The sequence below is a fragment of the Myotis daubentonii genome, chromosome 2 (assembly GCF_963259705.1).
Source record: "Myotis daubentonii chromosome 2, mMyoDau2.1, whole genome shotgun sequence".
In the NCBI taxonomy this organism is placed as follows: Eukaryota; Metazoa; Chordata; class Mammalia; order Chiroptera; family Vespertilionidae; genus Myotis; species Myotis daubentonii.
Genome location: NC_081841.1, coordinates 68,724,210 through 68,743,426, shown reverse-complemented (window position 1 = coordinate 68,743,426; position 19,217 = coordinate 68,724,210). Strand labels below are relative to the sequence as shown.

The following is a 19,217-nucleotide window of genomic DNA, read 5'->3' as shown; positions in this document are numbered from 1 at the left end:
TCCCTCTCCTTTTCTCTCTGTAAAGAATCAATAAAATATATATTTTTAAAAAATATACGTCAACAATATAATTTAACACAGTATTTCATCATATAAGTATATGTCTATGCCAATTCCTTCAAACAGTACCATCTTACTGACATTTAGGTTGTTTCAGATGTTTTGCAATTTTTTTAAAAAAAAATGTATTTTTATTGATTTCAGAGAGGAAGATAGAGGGAGAGAGAGCTAGAAACATCAATGAATGAGAGAGAATCATTGATCGGCTGCCTCCTGCACGCGCCCCACTGGGGATTGAGCCCACAACCCAGGCACGTGCCCCTGACCGGAATCGAACCTGGGACCCTTCAGTCCGCAGGCCAATGCTTTATCCACTGAACCAAACCGGCCAGGGTGTTTTGCAATTTTTAATGGTACTGCAAGTAATACATTTATAGCTACATCTTTCAATAATTCCATCATTTTTTCCTATGATATACTGCCTATGATATACTGCAAAGTTTTACTTTGTCGAAGAGTATGCATATTGTACCAGGATGAATAATGTCTTCCCCCAAATGCATGTCTACTTAGAACCTCAGAATGTGACCTTATTTGAAAATAGGGGCTTCGTAGATATGATTAGTTAAGATGACATCATAGACTTGGGTGGACCCTAAAGCCAATGACTGCTGTCTTTATAAGAGATAGAAGAGGCAGATACAAGGACACAGTTGGAAGATGGCCACATGAAGGAGACAGAAATTGGAGTGATGCAGCTCCAAGGCCAGGAGTGCCAAGGCTTGCACACAGCCACCATCAGCTAGAAAGAGGCAAGGATTTTTTTCTAGAGCCTTCAGGGGAAGAATGGCCACTCTGGCATGTTGATTTTAGACTTCTATCCTTCAGAACTGTAAAAGAACAAATTTCTGTTGCTTTAAGCCACCCAGTTTATGGTACTTGGTTATAGCAGCCCTAGGAAAAATAATGTGTGTCTTTTTCAGGATTTTGGTATGTATCTCCAATTGCTCCCTGACAATATGCTCCCACCAGCAGTGCATGAGACTGTCCATGACCTCGGGTCTTTACCAATGTAATAACTGTCAACTGATAGGCAGGAAAAGTATCTCAATATTGTGTTGATGAGTATTTCTTTGGGTATTAGTGAGATTATTCATATTTTTCATGTGCTTAGTTAGTTATAATTCTTTCACTGAACTGCCTGTTCATGCTTTTGCCTAGTCAGGGTTCTCCAGAGAAACAGAACCGACAGGATATAAATAGGTCTGTAGAAAGAGATTTATTATGAGGTACTGGCTCAGGCAATAAGGGAGGCTAAGAAGTCTCATGATCTGCTCTCTGCAAGATGGAAGCCCAGGAAAGCTGGGTGTGTAATTCTGTTTGAGCCTGATGACCTGAGCACCAAGGAGCCAACGATGTAAATCCCAGTCCAACTCCCAAGGCCCAAGAACCAAGAGTGCCAATGTCATGCCCCAACTCAAATGGAGAGCAAATTGCCCTTCCTCTGTCTTCTGGCTCTATGCAGGTCCTCGACAAGATTGGACAATGCCCACTCACATTGGCAAGGGGGGATCTTCTTTACTAAGTCTACCGATGCAAAGCTAATCTCTTCCAGAAACACCCAGAAATAATGTTTTACCAGTTGTCTGGGCACCCTTGAGCCCAGTCAAGTTGGCACATAGGATTAACCACCACACCTAGTGTTCTTCTGAAGAGATGGTTATTTATTGCTAAGATTTCTTCACACGTTAAGTTTTGAATCATTTCTCTACCGTGGTGCAAATATTATTCCAAATTTGTCATTTTTCTTTCAATTTTAATGTTTTTAAAAATATATGTGGTAGCATATATCCACATTTCATACCTTCTAGTCAAATAATACTCCTTCTATCGATATAGCCTTTATATATCCATTCATCAGTTGGTGGACATTGAAGTTGTTTCTACTTTTTGGCTATTATGAATGATGCTGCTATGAATAGTTGTGTATAAGTTTTAATTTGCACATGTGTTTTCATTTCTCTTGAGTATATACCTAAGAATGGAATTGTTGGGTCACAAAGTAACTCTACATTCAAATTTTTAAGGAACTGCCAATTGTTCTCCAAAGGGGTTGAATCTTTTACATGTTTACCAGCAATGTATGTGGGTTTCAGTTTCTCCACACTCTCACCAACACTTGTTACTGTCTTTTTTCTTCTTCTAGTCATTCTAATGGTATATTATTGCATTTTGAATTGCATTTCCCTAATGACTAATAATTTTGAACATATTTTCATGTGCTTATTGGCCAATATATGCCCTCTTCGGAAAAATAACAATTGCCATCTTTGTTTATTTCTGAACTGGGTCATTTGCGTTTCTGTTATTGTTGTTGAGTTGTAAAAGTTTGTTATGTAATATCTGAAAATACTTTGTCATTCTGTGGTTGTCTTTCCACTTTTTTTTTTTTTGAAATGTTTTTTTGAAAATTGATTTGAGAGAGAGAGGAAAGGAGAGGGAAGAGAGGAACATCAATCTACTCAAAACCGGAGCGTGTGCCCCGACTGGCGACATTTTGGTGCACAGGAAGACACTCAACCAGCTGAGCCACAGCAGCCAGGGCTTTTCGCTTTCTTGATGGTGTCCTTTGAAGGACAAATGTTTTACATTTTAAGTACAATGATCTACTTTCCCTTTGGTTGCTTGTGTTTTTCGTGCCATAGTTAAAAAACTGTGTCTAATTCTAAGGCATAAAGATTTACATATGTATTTACTCTAAGAGCTTTATAGTTTTAGCTCTTACATTTGGGTCTCTAATCCATGTTGAGTTAACTTTTGTATATAGTTTGAGGTAGAAGTCCAAAGTCACTCTTCACATTTGGGTACACAGTTTTTCAAGCATCGTAGGTTGAAAAGCTGTGCTTGCCCAGCTCTGACACCCTTGCCAAAGATCAACAAGGTAATAGAATTCATGAGCTGCTCTCCTTTAATACCTTTAAAGAAATAAGGAAAAGTAGGAGAGAAAATGGAGCTAACAGTCCATTTACAAAAGGATTCCTTAATGCCTTGTCTGAAAATTATCACATGGCTCCTTAGAACGGGCAGATTTTGGCCCAAACAACTCTGGACGCCAGTCAATATCTATCATGGAGAGCAGAATATAATGAGATCTGTGAACAACAGGCTGTGTGTGGATGTTCACTAGCCACCCCACCTGGGAGCCCTCTGGTCCACACTCTGGCTGTAAGTCCCGGGCACTATAAGACATCTTCTGAAAGATCCATGGAAAGGACTCTAGTTTATTAAGTCTTGCCTGTAGGTTGTGCATGCCTATAAATATTGTACGTAGAGTGTCTCTGTTAATTGTTGTTTTGTGTCTTTGCTGTTTGGCTTAATTTGTTTAAAAAAGGGACATATTTCACTTTGCTGGGGGCCCCAGCTACTTGTAGCAGGCTGAACACGTGGCAGGGATTGCAGGAACTTCCCAGCAGCTGCCACAAATTCTTAATCTTTGGGACCCTTCTTGCTCTCCCTCTCAAGGCATCAGCCACCAGAAACTCTTAGCTATTGGAAGTTCTCGTCTGTCTGTAATGTAACTTGATTATTGATTAATGTTCTTTGCTTACTTTCTTATCTTTAGGGGACTTAGTTTGCACTTCACCATTTTATGAATATAGGGAATTCTTGGTCTCTACTGTTTGGATTTGTGCCACTAAGAACCCATTTGCTATACTGGGTTAATGTAAAATGAGATTCTAAGGCTAATGTCCTAGTCCACCTTTTGTGAGTACTCATTCATTTACTGTAGGGTTGGGGTTTTTTTGTTTGTTTCTGTTTTTAAAATCTCTTCTCATATACAAGTTTTCATATTGTTAGTCTACTCAAAAAGAGAAAAATATGGGAAATAATTATTTAAACTCCCCAAGTATTTATCCTAAAGGGCTGGAGCTACAGAAGTAACGGCGAATAGCCGAAGAAACAGCATCAGTGAGGTGGGGCGGGGGGCGGGGGGGCACTCTCCTTGTTGAAAAAAAAAATGGTACTTTTACACTAAAGCCATTAGAGGCCCAGGAGTTACTGCAGTCCTGGGAACAAACCCCAGGACCTGCTATCGCCTCACATACACACCCACCCTTTCTCCAGCCTTCTAAGAGTTGTCAAGGTCATGTTATCTCTGTTACACTTCTTAAGAATATGAGTATATTTTCCATTGGCAATATAAGCCTATATCTAAAAGTAAGGGAAAAAGAAGTCTTTCCTGTATTTGCCTAAGAAGCAAAGGCTATATATACACCGAGTGGCCAGATTATTATGACCACCCCATCAGTACAATGAAGTGAATTAATTATGCAAATAATCATAATAATAAAACCTTGAGTATTTGCTTAGGAAGTTTTCAATATTCAGTATTTTTGGAAGTGTCAATGAAATACTGATGGGGTGGTCATAATAATCTGGCTGGTCATAATAATCTGGCCACTCAGTGTGTGTGTGTGTGTGTGTGTGTGTGTGTGTAATTAAAACAATTGTTATATTAATCGGGAACTTTATTACTTTAAATAAATAAATTACTTAATACTGTTTAATAATAATAATACATAATCTTTTAGTTTAATGTATTTAACTACCTTCCCAGGGTTTGAATTTTAAGAAACTTTTCCTTGACCTAGAATTGGCCTTCGATCATTCTGATAGGCTCCAGAATGCCTCAAGTGTTTGTTTTCTCTCTCATGAAGGAAAATTTCCTACTTAAGGTACATAGGAAGCTTTGTCAGATAATAACAACTGTATTATACTTTCACTTATAGCTCTAATTGTTATTCTGGAATATTTCGCAGAAAGGACAAGATTCCATGTCATTTACATTACTCTATGAAGTATCTGAATGTATAGAAATACTAGCAGAAAAAAATCAGAGAAACAATAATCTACACTAATAAAAGAGAAACATGATAATTGGCGTACGACCGCTACCCTTTTCATTGGCTAATCAGCGAGATATGCAAATTAACTGTCAGCCAAGATGGCGGCCGGCAGCCAGGCAGCTTGAAACTAACATGAGGCTTGCTTGCTTCAGTGACGGAGGACTCCAATGTTCCTCGCCTGCGGCTACAGGCCTCTGAGTGGGCAGTTTAAGAAACATTGTAACAAATACCCCCAGACTTCAGCCAGCAGATTCGCAACGTTGTATGCAAAGGCCAGAAACCTACTTTCAGCCTCGCCGCAGCCTAAGAGCTGGAGCCAAGCCTCAAGGTAAAGCTGGCCCAGAATAAAAAAAAAAGAAGAAGAAAAGGAGCGGTTGGAAACTTCAGTCACCCCCAGCCTGAAAACAGCCCTCAGCCCCTCACCCAGGTTGGCCAGGCACCCCAGTGGGGACCCCCACCCTGATCCAGGACACCCTTCAGGGCAAACCAGCCGGCCCCACCCATGCACCAGGCCTCTACCCTATATAGTAAAAGGGTAATATGCCTCCCAGTACTGGGATCAGCGTGACAGGGGGCAGCGCCCAAACTCCCTGATCGCCCTGCAGCTCTGTGTGTGACAGGGGGCGGGGCCCCAACCCCCTGAGCAGCCCTGCTCTGTGCCTGATAGGGGGGAGCTCCCCAACCACCCCCCCACGGGCCCTGCTCTGTGTGTGATGGGGTAGAGCCATAACCTCCCCATCGGCCCTGCCCTGAGTGTGAGAGTGGCGGCGCCCCCAACCCCCTGATCAGCCCTGCTCTGTGGGTGATAGAGGGTGGTGCCCCAACCCCCTGATGGGCCCTGCTCTGTGTGTGACGGGAGCAGCGCCCCAACCCCCTGATTGGCCCTGCTCTGTGCGTGACAGGGGGTTGCCCCACAACCTCCCCATCGACCCTGCCTTGAGTGTGACAGGGGACGGTGCCCCAACCCTCCAATCGGCCCTACCCTGAGCGTGATTGAGGGTGGCATCACAACCTCCCAATCTGCCCTGCTCTGTGCATGACGGGGTGGCGCCCCAACTCCCCAATCGGCCCTGCTCTGAGCCCGACCAGGGGCTGCACCTAGGGATTGGGCCTGCCCTCTGCCACCCGGGAGCAGGCCTAAGCCAGCAGGTCATTATCTCCCAAGGGGTCCCAGACTGTGAGAGGGCACAGGCCGGGCTGAGGGATCCCCCCTCCCCCCCGAGTGCACAAATTTTTGTGCACCGGGCCTCTAGTCCTATATAATAAAAGAGAAACATGCAAATTAACCATCCCTCTGCTATGATCAAGCCACACCCACAAGCCAATCAGGAGCAAGTACGCAAATTAACTCAACTAAGATGGCAGTGGCCACGGAGCTGGAGCGAGCAGGAGGCTTGGGTTGCCCCGGCGATGGAGGAAGCCAAGCTTCCTGCCTGCCCTCAGATCTGCTCAAGGCTACAATTTCAATTATAGAAGATAAATAAATCCCAAATACCTGCTTCCAGCCTGCCGTGGCCTCCGCTCAAGGCAGGACTTGGAAGGCTACAAAGTTTCAATTATAGAAGATAAATAAATCCCAGGAAAAAAAAAAAAAGGACAAAAAGGAAAGGCTGGGAGCTTGGTTTGCCGGGGGGCATGGCCAGTCTGAAAACGGTCATTAGCCCCTCACCCAGTCTTGCCAGGCACCCCTGTAGGGACCCCCACCCTATAGGGGGTGTGGGCAGCCTGAAAACAGCCCTCAGCCCCTCATCCAGGTTGGACAAACCCCCATGGGGTGAGGGTCCCCACTGGGGGGCTTGACCAGCCTGCAAACAGCCACCAGCCCCTCACCCAGGCTGGCCAGGCACCCCAGCGGGACCCCCACCCTGATCCGGGATACCCTTCAGGGCAAACCAGCAGGCCCCCACCCATGCACCAGGCCTCTATCCTATATAATAAAAGGGTAATATGCAAATTGACCCTAACAGCAGAACAACTGGGAATGACTGGTCACTATGACACACACTGACCACCAGGGGGCAGACACTCAATGCAGGAGCTGCCCCCTAGTGGTCAGTGCGCTCCCACAGGGGTAGTTCTGCTCAGCCACAAGCCAGGCTGACGGCTGCCAGCGCAGCGGTGGTGGCGGGAGCCTCTCCCGTCTCCTCAGCAGCGCTAAGGATGTCCGACTGCAGCTTAGGCCTGCTCCCTGCTGGCAAGTGGACATCCCCCGAGGGCTCCTGGGCTGCCAGAAGGATGTTTGACTGCTATGATGCCAGCAGGTGGACATCCCCTGATGGGTCCCAGACTGCGAGAGGGCACAGGCCAGGCTGAGGGATGCCCCCCCCCCCCACCGAGTGCACAAATTTTTGTGCACTGGGCCTCTAGTTTTATTATAGAGCTAAATAAATAGAAAATAATTATATAGTTTTTATAACTTTTGTTAAAAGTACTGCTAATTCTTAAACTTTTTGTATATAAGGAAGCATTTTTAAAGCAATTTGGAAAATTATATATTTCCTCTCCCTACCTGTTCCTCCAAATTTAGCAATTCTTAATAAGCAGCAATATGTTTCTTTGCATGAATTCAATAAGACCTATTTCCAATAATAGCTATATTAGCCAAGATAAAAACTGACAATTGTTGAGTGCTCATTCATTTATAGCAGCCATGCCTTTGCTACCTTTTGCAGGACTTGGTCCATCCAGCATTCCACAGGAATCCCCCACAATCCACAGGGGCAGGCCATTGTTGAGCGTGCCCATTCAATATTAAAGAGCATGCTAGTAAAACAAAAAAGGGAGAATATGGGACTAAAGGACCCAGCTATGATGCTATCCAAAGCACTCTTTACCCTTAATTTTTTTAATTTGAATGATCGCTTTTTATCCCCCATAGGGCATCACTTTACTTCTTTAGGACCAGCTCAGACACCACAGGTCTTGTGGCGAGACGTGGACACTAATAACTGGATGGGACCCAATGAATTATTAACATGGGGGAGAGGCTATGCGTGTGTTTCTACCCCACAGGGCCACTGTGGATTCCAGCTCATTGGATTAAACTCTATCATGGCATGGCATGGTGACTACCAGAACCCCTCCAGTCACTATAGTATAACTTTTACTAATAATCTTACTGACAATGGCCTGATTTATACCACTCAACCCTATGTCTTTGTTACGGGCCCCAATCTACTAGTAAACCATAGTTCACCTTTTCTAGTACAGGTTAGAGAAGGAGCTTATTTTGCATCCTGTATTACCACCCAGAATATTACTTCATTGAACATCAACACTATTATGGTACTTAGGAGACAAGCAGAAATCCTAATACCTGTTAATCTCACCAGGAAATGGCAAGGCTCATCAGCTACTAAAGTCTTAGAAAGAGCACTGAGCCAATTGTGGCCCAAAAGATTTTTGGGAATGCTCATTGCAGCCATCATCTAGGCTGTTGTTATCACCAGCATTGTTGCGGTGGTCCTTTCTGAGTCTGTGCAGACTGCCACACTGTAGACAATATGGCCTATAAAGTAACTAGGGAATTCACTATACAACAGTACATAAATAAAAAAAATATTAGCTAGACTACAGGCAATAGAGGCAGCCATTGAATATCTGGGGTAAAGACAGGACGCCATGGCATACAGGCAAGTGCTTACTTGCGATTAGGAGAATAAGCACATATATGTCACCCCTTTAAAATGGAACAATAGTCACCAGCAGTGGATTGATGTTAAAAAGCATCTATGGGGAGTCTTTCATGATAACCTTACTGAAGAAGTAAACATGTTGCAAAGGCAAATTAGAGAGTCCTTACTTGCTGTCAACGAACATGAAAAACAGACTACTGCTTGGAATACGGTCAAGAGGCATTCGGAGTGGATAGACCCCACCACATGGTTTCCTAGAATCAATTGGTATTTGATCGGACCCATTGTTGTTATTGTAATTCTCTTTGTTTTTCTTAGTCTACAAAATCAGAACTCCAGCAGTGAACACGCTTTGCAGACCCCAACATTCCAAAGCAGAAAGTTTGAAGCCTCCCTTTGTCTTCTGCAGCCAGCATAACAAAAAGGGGGAGATGTGGGGAAGCACAGGACTTGGTTGGAAAGTCTGTAGGGAGGATTGATTCTCTGAAAGGTCAGGAGCCTTTGGGGGGACTTTGTCAAAGGCAGCAGCCCCTGCCTTGACTTTTCCAAAGAAGTCCAAGCCGCCAGGTGTTTTACTATAATCTCAAGGTTTAGTCTTTAGACACAACCTTGTAGAAGCATGTGCTATCTCAAGGATACTTACCCTGTTGATAATATCTAGAGGTTAATTTTAGTTCAAGCTGTTGCTACAATAAAAGCCTAAGAAGGCAAGTGAATGGGGCTGTTTGGTTCCGATAGCCAAGCAGTTCCTTAGCCCTATCTTTCACACAAACATGTGTTAGAGTAATCATTCATCTGTCGCTCAGGGACTGCTGGTCAGTCCCAGCAGGAGATCAGGGAAAAGATATAGTAATAAAGCAAACAATAATGGCCTTGATTAGGACAGTGACAGTGACATTTTTAAAAAGTATTAATATCAGTGAATCGTAGTCTCATTGATAGAAACAAGAGATTACAGAATAGAAGCAGGTTTTGGAGAGATAAAGATGAATTTGGTTGACATTTTTATCCTTGAAATAGAGAAAACATAAGGTAATTATGATTGAATCAAATATTTAGCTTTCACTAAGCACTATTATTGTCTGTTTTTCTGTTCTCAATAACTATTTTAAAATAATGTTGTCCTGATATAAACAATTATATAAACATTAGAGGCCCAATGCATGAAATTCGTGTAAGAGTAGGCCTTCACAGCCCCGGCTGCCTCAGCCTCCGCAGTGCCAGTTGTTCCAAACAGCAGAACAACTGTCCAGGGAGGTCATCTGGACAGTTGTTCTGCTGTTCGGACATTCGGGCAATTTGCATATTATACTTTTATTATTATAGACTAGTGGCCTGGTGCACAAAATTTGTGCACAGGGTGGGGGTTCCCTCAGCCCAGCCTGCACTCTCTCCAATCAGGGATCCCTTGGGGGATGTCCGACTCCCAGTTTAGGCCCCCTGTAAGATCAGGCCTAACCCGACAGTCGGATATCCCTCTCGCAATCTGGAACCACTGACTCCTAACCGCTCACCTGCCTGCCTGCCTGATAGCCCCCAACTGCCTCTGCCTGCCTGATTGCCCCTAACCCCTCTGCCTCATCATCCCTAACTCCTTTGCCTGCCTGCCTGATCACCCCTAACTGCTCTCCCCTGCCGGCCTGATCGCCCCTACCTGCCTCTGCCTGCCTGATCACCCCTAACTGTCCTCCCCTGCCAGCCTGATCTCGCCCCCAACTGCCCTCCCCTGCTGGCTTGATTGCCCCTAACCCCCTGCCAGCCAGATCTTGCCCCCAACTGCGCTCCCCTACCGGCCTGATCGCCCCAACTGCCTCTGTCTTGGCCCCCAGCACCATGGCTTTATCTGGAAGGAAGTCGGACATCCAGAAGGTGGCTGGTTGACCCAGTCTAATTAGCATGTTGCCCTTTTATTAGTACAGCTAGATTACATAGGATAGGATTGCTTAAATGGGGTCGGGGGGAGCCTTTTTCAGCAGGAGGAGATGCTCTTGGCAGACAAAAGTACACAATCCTTATATCTGGACTGATAGCCAGCCATATGCACTATACTGCCAAACCGGTCATTAAAAAATTGAACCACTTTCTTACACCTTACAACCAAATAGCTGTTGCCCTTAAAACCCCTCCTCAGACCCCACCTTAGGTTCTGCCTTCGCAGTTCACCCAGATTAGGTTCTGATTGGTTGGTTTCTATGCCAGTCAGAGTCAAAAGCTCTGCCTCCTAGGCAGCCACCTTATGAGGGTGTGAGGGTTAATTTGCATATTACCTCTTTATTATATAGGATATTCATTACAAAAGAAAAGTTGGATTAAACTTCTAGGATTTAGGATTTAATTTTCTCAATATATGCTGCTATAATATAGTTACATTATAACTAGTCAAGTGTCCATTTGGTCCACTGCATCAGTTAGACAGATGAACGGTTTAGAAGAATTAAATGAGTGGATAATCCTTCACATGTGCATCACTATGCAAAGGCCTTCTAGTGGCCCAACCTACTATATTCTGCTACTCAACAAAGCAATTACATAAATGAATTTATTTGAATTAGTTTATTTACAAATATGGTCACAAATTAAATAATTTAATAAACACATGGTTTTAAATTAATAACAGTGGTTATTATTTTTAGGTTTATTTCTTTATTAATTTTTTGAAATCTTTATTGTTGAAAGTATTACAGATGTCCTCATTTTTCCACCATTGACCCCCTCCAACTCACCCCCATCCCCTACTCCAGGCCTTCAACACCCTATTGTCTGTGCCCATGGGTTATACATATATGCATACAAGGTCTGTGGTTGATTACCTCTTAAAAGAAAAGAAGAGGATATTACTACCACTCAAAAAGCACAAATTTTTACACATTGATTTGTGTGCTAGAGAATCCTAAGTCTCAGCATGAGAAATAATTAGAAACATGTAATATTAAAAACCATTCTGTTCAGTATTTTACTGACTGATTATAGTAAATGAAATATATAAATGTACTGTTTATTTAGAAACACAACTGAATATGAAATTCTGCTAAGGACTGAAAAAAAATTTTAAACCCAAGGTAAATAAAACTTGACATCTTCTTTCATAAATAAGTGCCAAAACCATTTTAATTATACAAAATGTATCAATGACTTTAAAAAGTTTTATAACACTGAGGCAAGCTTATGATAAAATAAATGCATTTTTTCCCCAACATCACAAATCTCTTTTGCAAAAGTAAAAAGTGTCTAGTTAGTGTTTTAAACACATAATTTGAGGGGATGTTACAACTAATTGAGACCTTCATAAATGACATCCACAAATGGAGGTCAGAGAGGGATCGTGGTAAGTAATCTTGGACAGGAAGATCCCAACAGCCTGCAAATTAGATTGTTTCTAAAGAGCCATATATAGATGGATTATTAATATGTTCTGACCAAGTCTTTAAATATCTAATCATATTACTTACTCTAAATCTTTCTTGGCCTCTCTATTCATTTCTTATTGCTGCTGTAACAAATTTAGCGTCTTAAAACAATACAGATTTGTTATGTTACAATTCTGGAGGTCAGAATTCAGAAGTGGATCTCACTGAGCTAAAATCAACAGCAGCTGGACTGCATTCTTTTCTGGGGACTCCAGGGAGAATCCATATCCTTGCCTCTCCCCACCACCATCACCACCACCACTTCCTGAGAAAAGAAGGCTGCCTGCATTCCTGGCTCGTGGCCCCCTTCTGTACTCAAAACTAGCAATGGCTGGGTGAGTCCTTCTCAAATTGCATGTCTCTTTTCTTGAACATTTAAGGAACCTTTGTGATTATACTGGGCCCACCAGGATAATCTTAATTTAATGTCAACTGATTAGCAACCTTAACTCCACCTGCAACATTAATCCCTTTTCCATCTTATCAAATAAAGAGGGAATGTGCAAATTGACCATCACGCCATAACGGTCAAGATGGCTGTGCCCACAGTGGAGGCGGGGATTCCGTGACACAAGATGGCTGCACCCACAGCAGAGACTGAGTTCCTATAATGAGCCTTAATGAGCAATCAGGAGGGATCTGAGGCTGCGTGGTGCTGGGCCGAGACAGAGGACCTGAGGCTGTGCCCCCCACCTGGTGGGGCTGGACAGGGGACCTCAGACCACATCCCCCACCTGGCAGGGCTTGGCAGGGGACCTCAGGCTGCGCCCTCTGCCTGGCAGGGCTTGACAGGGAACCTCAGGCCACACCCCCTGCCCTGGTGCCGGGCCAGGTGACCTGAAGCTGCACCCTCCACCCAGTGGGGCTTGGTGGGAGTGGGGCTGGCCGGGTCTGGATCTAGCCCAATGGGGGTGGGGTCGGCCGGGTCTGGGTCTCACCCGATTTCAAGGAGCACATGGTGGGCAGGGACTTGACTCTTGTTCCTGTGGCGTGCCCTAGACTCTGACAGGAGGAAGATTTTCATATACATTTTAATAATTTTCTTTCATCTCTTGACACTTCTATTATAGAGAAAAGGCATACAGCAATATTAAAATATTTCCTCTAATTAATCCCCTTTTAATGTGCATGAATTTCATGCACTGGGTCACTAGTCTATATATATAAAAGCCTAAGCCAGCGGTTCTCAACCTGTGGGTCACGACCCCTTTGGGGGTCAAACGACCCTTCCACAGGGGTCGCCTAAGACCATCGGAAAACACATATATAATTACATATTTTTTTGATTAATCACTATGCTTTAATTATGTTCAATTTGTAACAGTGAAATTGGGGGTCACCACAACATGAGGAACTGTATTAAAGGGTCGCGGTATTAGGAAGGTTGAGAACCACTGGTGTAAGCGAACGTTTGACCATTTGACCAGCAGCTATGACACGCACTGACCACCAGGGGGCAGATGCTTAACCCACAGGCATGGAAACATGGAACAGACTAATGAATCTCAGAGGGACTGGGGGAGGGGGAGGGCAGGAAGAGCTTAACCAAAGATTTTATATGCATACTAGAGGCCCAGTGCACAGAGTTGTGCACCAGTGGGGTTTCTTGGCCTGGCCTGTGGGGATCGGGCTGAAACCAGCAGTCCAACATCCCCCAAGGGGTCCCAGATTGCCAGGCCGAGGGACCCCACCAGTGCACAAATCCATGCACTGGGATTCTAATGTAATATAAGATATTCACAGGTTCTGGGGATTAGGATGTAGACATCTTGGGCAGGGAGAGGGGGGGAATATTATTCTTTCTACCATGATTTCCCCATGTCTGACCATCCTGGCTCTCAAGGTCTTCTTCACTACTGATCCCAATATACTCTCCTGCCTTACCCCCAAAACTCTGCTCTTTGTAGCCTCAGTTCCAGCCATACCAGTCTATCTGCTGATCCCCCAAAATACCCTATCCTGGAAGAGCTCCACAGCTGTACTCCTGGCATTTTCTCTTCCTGATGTTCTCCTTCATACCTTGCCACCTTTCCTCCCAAGATGAAAATTCCATTCATTCTCAAAATTGTGGCAGATGTTTTATTTTCCATAAAGCTTTACCCCTAACCTTTCTTCTCTAGATGTTTATATCATATCAGAGAGAGAAAAAAACTCAAAAGCAAAAATGAAACATAGCTTCTAATCACCCACTTTCTCTTGTTCTACATATAGGAGGCCGGTTTTAAAAATTCATCATTTCTTTGCCACCCAATGTATATGTTGATGCAAAAGCAAACGTCTGGAATTGCCAAAGTTTATTTCATTTATATTTAACCAATTTAAAATTATCATTTTAAATTTCCACACTACAATTGATCCTTGAACAACATGGGGTTAGGGACACCAACATTCCACACAGTTGAAAATTCATATACAATATTTGACTCCCCCCAAATTTTACTAATAGTCTACAGAAGACCAGAAGTCTTAGCAGTAACATCAACAGTTGATTAACAGATACTGTTTATGTTATTGTATGTTATATGTATTATATACTGTATTCTTGCAAGAGAGTAAGCTAGAGAAAAGAAAATGTTATTAAGAAAAATCATAATGAAGAAAAATACATTTACTGTATTACTGAAAAAATCCATGTATAAGTGGACCCATGAATTTCAAACCCATGTAGTTCAAGGGTCAACTATAATTTTAAATGACTCTCTTGTCCTTCAGAATTTCCTTGAGTCCCTCCTTTTATACCAGCTCTCTCCATTCATTCAGTAGCACCGGTAATATCTTTTGACCTAAAAACACAATCATTAATCATGATGAATCCTTTTGGTTCTTATTTTACTTTTCTTGCAAAATAGAGGAGTACATTTTATAAGCCAGTGGCTTTGACGCTGTCTACACATTAAAATCACTTCCAGAACTGTTTAATAAACATTCATGCCCAGGCCCTTCCAAGACCAAGTCTGAATCTCTGAGGGCTGGACCCAGTGAGAGTTTTTTTAAAGTTTCCCCAGTGATTCTAATGTGCAGCTATAGTTGAGAATCAAAATCTTTGGCACACACAAGTCACAAAGAAGTAATGCAGTGGTGGAATAGTAGCAATTAGTAATAATAGAATTAACTCTCTCAGATCAGATATTGCCCTGTATATAATTAGTTGACTTTAATACTGTATTACATGACTGGATACAGTGATCACTTTAGATAATAAGAATATGATTCAAAACATAAACAAGTTGAACAAGACTTGAAGATATTTTAAATAAATTGTTAGTCAAAAGTCAAATTTATTCATACCATCTTCTTTAGTACTCTATGGCTTAAGAAGTTATATATTTGCAATATTTTTCTCTTTCCCTGACTTTTACTGTAATTAAGACAACAAATTGAAAGGAAGGGGACAGTCCTTGTTCTCTTTTTTTCTAAGAAGTGATTTCCTACATGATTTCTTGTGGTAGTGGATCATGAAGACGAGAATGTGGGGTGAGTAGGATTCATGGCACTGTAGGGAACCCAGACATTGCAGACAAAGGGAGTGGGTGGGAACGAGGCCTTCAATAAAGTGGTAAGGTGAGGCAAAAACAGTGATGTAGGCAGCCAAAATGCAAGGGCAATGAGCAATGGGTCTTGCCTGATAACAAGGGCACTGTGGAAACATTCTGCTTATAACTCTCCCACAATATTTCAGTTACATTGAATTTTTCCATTACTAACTGCTTATGAGAATTTCCAAACTGAGCATTTAATTGCCCCAAAATAGAAAGATGAGAATAAAAGAACGTATGTTCTATAAATGCTACAAAGCAGTCATAATTTGGATAGATATACACTGATTTGGCTAAGGAAACTTCAACTAAATTAACTGGGATGTTGTTCATTATTTTCTGTAATAGAAATAGATGGTCCTCGAGTTCTGTCATTTCTTGAATAACTTTATACCATGTTATTTTGTTCAGATACTTCTTCAAAACAATGGTTGTTGCTAGGATCTGAACTAGCACTGGAAGAAAATAGATTATTTGTAACAAAAAAAGATAGGGGAAATTGTAGTATTACATAAAGCATTATGACTACTTCCAGATGATTTTAAAATCTATGCCTTAATGATCCCAATTTACTTTTTCTGCCAGATGCTTCAAAATTGCATGGAAATTGGGAAGCAGCCTTTTTGAAGTAAATTCTAACTTTTCAATGTCTTGATTAAATATTAGCCATTTGCTCATTTATGTGCATGTATTTTATTAGTGACTGAACCACTATCTTAAACCAATTAGCAATGTTTCATCAATTTTAACAACACCTCCTAAATGATACACTACGATATAATTTCTAAATCACTATTACCGCTTGGCAACTTTCTTTTATATTAATGGTTAAATCTTTTTTTAAAAGGTGAGGTTTCTAAAACCCTGATATTTCTTTTGAAATTCCTTAGCATTAAGCAGATTAACTTACATTTGTCTTTGAAACATTGCTTCTTCAAGACTTTGAACACTATGCTCTTATCTAAATTCTGTATGTCCATGTTTGTTTATATGTCCTCTTCATTTTTAAGGTTAATGAATATACATTTGTCAGCAGGGCCATCTTTTTTAAGAGGAGTGGTATTTTTTTTAAAAAAGGTACTCCTATGTAAAAATGTCCCAAATTCAAGAATTTACTGTTTAGAAAACAAGACCAGGGGTTTTGCCCCAGAGAAATCATAAGCTTATGTTAAATACTTAAAAAACATTGATATATGCTTTTTCTTCTTTTGGATGGATAGAATTGTATCTTGTCACATTTAACAAAGTTTTCCTGTGTACACAAGATTTACTCCCTTTTGGACTAGTTTCCTCCTTGATCTTCAAGCACTGCCCTCGTAGAGGGAAAATGTCAGTAACTTTAAAAGAAGACACCCATCTTCACTTTGATAGTTAAGCAACAAGAATATTTAAAGAGACCAAGAGAAGAAGAAGAAGAAAGAAAATCCTTCTTGCAGAAGCAGGTGTACTACAAAGCTCAATTAGTTCACAGACTGAGGACACAGCTTTTTATAAGTTTTTCTCCACTGGGAACAGTTTTTTGAGTTTTCCTCTCTCTGCTCTCCATCCCTCCAGTCCTAACTAGGTTTTCTCTTTTTTGCTTGTAAGAAGGAAAAAAGTGGCCAGGAAAGGAGTATTTGGTGTACTTACCGACGGTTTTCTATTTTCAGTGAATTTTACCATTCTCCAAATGGCTTCCAAATGTCCCTAGACACAGAATCACTAGGCTCCCTCTAGATCAGCGGTTCTCAACCTGTGGGTCGTGACCCCTTTGGGGGTCGAACGACCCTTTCACAGGGGTCGCCTAAGACCATCGGAAAACACATATATAATTACATATTGTTTTTGTGATTAATCACTATGCTTTAATTATGTTCAATTTGTAACAATGAAAATACATCCTGCATATCAGATATTTACATTACGATTCATAACAGTAGCAAAATTACAGTTATGAAGTAGCAACAAAAATAATTTTATGGTTGGGGGTCACCACAACATGAGGAACTGTATTAAAGGGTTGCGGCATTAGGAAGGTTGAGAACCACTGCTCTAGATCTTTTTGGGAATCTATTTCATGAAAACTTGGAGTCCTCTGTACCCAAAGGACCTATGCAGAATTTCACATTTGATTCTGTATCATTTATCAACCCTCAAAAGCTCACCTGTGGACCCCAAGTTAAAATGTGTGTCTAGAGTTAAAAGGCAAGGAGCCCTCTAACACCTTTCAAGGGGCTCAAATACCTCCTCCGCCTTGCAAGGCGAGTTCTTTCAGTGGCCAGTGGGAGCTCGGACTTTGACCGGAGTAGGTGGATCCCTGCTACCCACTGACTGGCCCGGATCGGAGGAAAAGTTAAGTTTCCGCTCCTTACATTTCTCCAAAGCCCATCCTGTATGCGCCGGACCCGACCTGGGCCAAGGCCTCCAAATCTGAGACCAGGCAACACAAGTGCGTCAAGAAAGCCCCAGGGCACCGCGGGTCGCCGCACACAAACCCACCTAAAGCACCGGCCCGGGCTCCCCGACGTACTTGCCGCAGGTTTCAGCACAGCCTCGGAAGCCTGGTCTCCTCCCAGCCACCCGCGCGCACTCCGAACCCAGCCCGCGCGGGGTCCGCCGGGGAGGCTCCCCAAACCCCAAGACCTGTGCGGCAGCGAGGCATCCTTCGCGGGGGTCCTTACCTTGGGGTTGGTCAGGAGCTGGTGCTCGTCGCTGTGCAGCAGCGCCCTGGAGTTGGACTCGGAGTTGTTCACGTAGACCTGGACGCAGGGGTACTGAGCGGTGCCCCTGCAGTCGGCGCCACAGGTGAAGGTGCACTCGAACACCTCGCCGATCTGCTGCACCGACAGCACCGTGCAGTTGGCCGCCGTGGCTTGCAGATCCTGCAGCGCGGGACTGAGCCAGCAGAAGCCGAAGATGAAGAGCGACACGACGCCGGAGATGATGAGAAACAAGCCGAGCCGGATGCTCTTGTCCTCGGCTTCCGTGTACTCGTAAGCCACCCGGAGCTTCGCCATCGCCCCCAACTCCCGGCGGCTGGCGCGCTCCCCCCCGCCCCCGGCCCCCGGCGCCGAGCCCGACCGCCTCGGGCGGGAGGAGCCGCCGCCGCCGCCGCGCGACAGCAGGGGAGTGGGCGGCGAGAGGGAGCGCGCGAGAACAAAGGGGCCGAGGCCGGCGACGCCCCCGGGGGTGGCAGCGCCTCCACTTGCAGCCCCGCCGCCGCCGGTGCCCCGGAGGCTCGCGCTGCTGCCGCGGCTCAGAGCCTCCTGCACCCTCGGGCGCGAGGAGCGCACCGGAGGCTCCGGCCTCCAGCGCCCCCTGCCAGCCTCCGCCCGCGCGCTCTCCCGGCCTCCCCCGCCCCGCCTCCTCGCGCCCGGAGTCTCCCCGTCTTCATCGCTCGCCTGCCGCTGCTCCGCGACTCGCCGGGCGAGCGGCCCCGGGGGCAGGAGCGGCGGGGTCGGAGTGAGCAGAGGGGGCACCCCCGATCCGGAGGCTTCTCCGCCCAGCCGCTCCCTCCGCGGACCCCGCCCTCCCGCCCCGCCCCGCTCGGGGCGTCTCCCGTGGGCCCGGGGCGGCGAGCGCGGGGGATAGCGGCTGGTGACTGGGTCCTCGTTCAGTTCCCTTGGAGGGACGTCCGAGATGAGAGCTTAGGATCAATGTAGCCTAACTGGCGTGAAAGTTAAAAAAAAAAGAAAGAAAGAAAAAAGGAGGAGAAGGAGGAGGCGTAGCGCCAGCAGAGCGGCGGGAATCTTG

The 19,217-nt window shown here is 44.2% G+C and overlaps 1 protein-coding gene across 1 annotated transcript in view; it reads right to left on the bottom strand.

The window, feature by feature from the left end:
* The window catches only part of KCNMB4 (potassium calcium-activated channel subfamily M regulatory beta subunit 4), a 60,988-nt gene extending 42,000 nt beyond the window's left edge, over nucleotides 1-18,988 (bottom strand). Inside the window, exon 1 of the mRNA XM_059683629.1 lies at nucleotides 18,146-18,988. Coding sequence (XP_059539612.1) covers nucleotides 18,146-18,481 — 336 coding nt within the window. The 5' untranslated portion in view covers nucleotides 18,482-18,988. The remainder of the gene's footprint in view (nucleotides 1-18,145) is intronic.
* Between the last annotated feature and the right edge of the window lie 229 nt (nucleotides 18,989-19,217).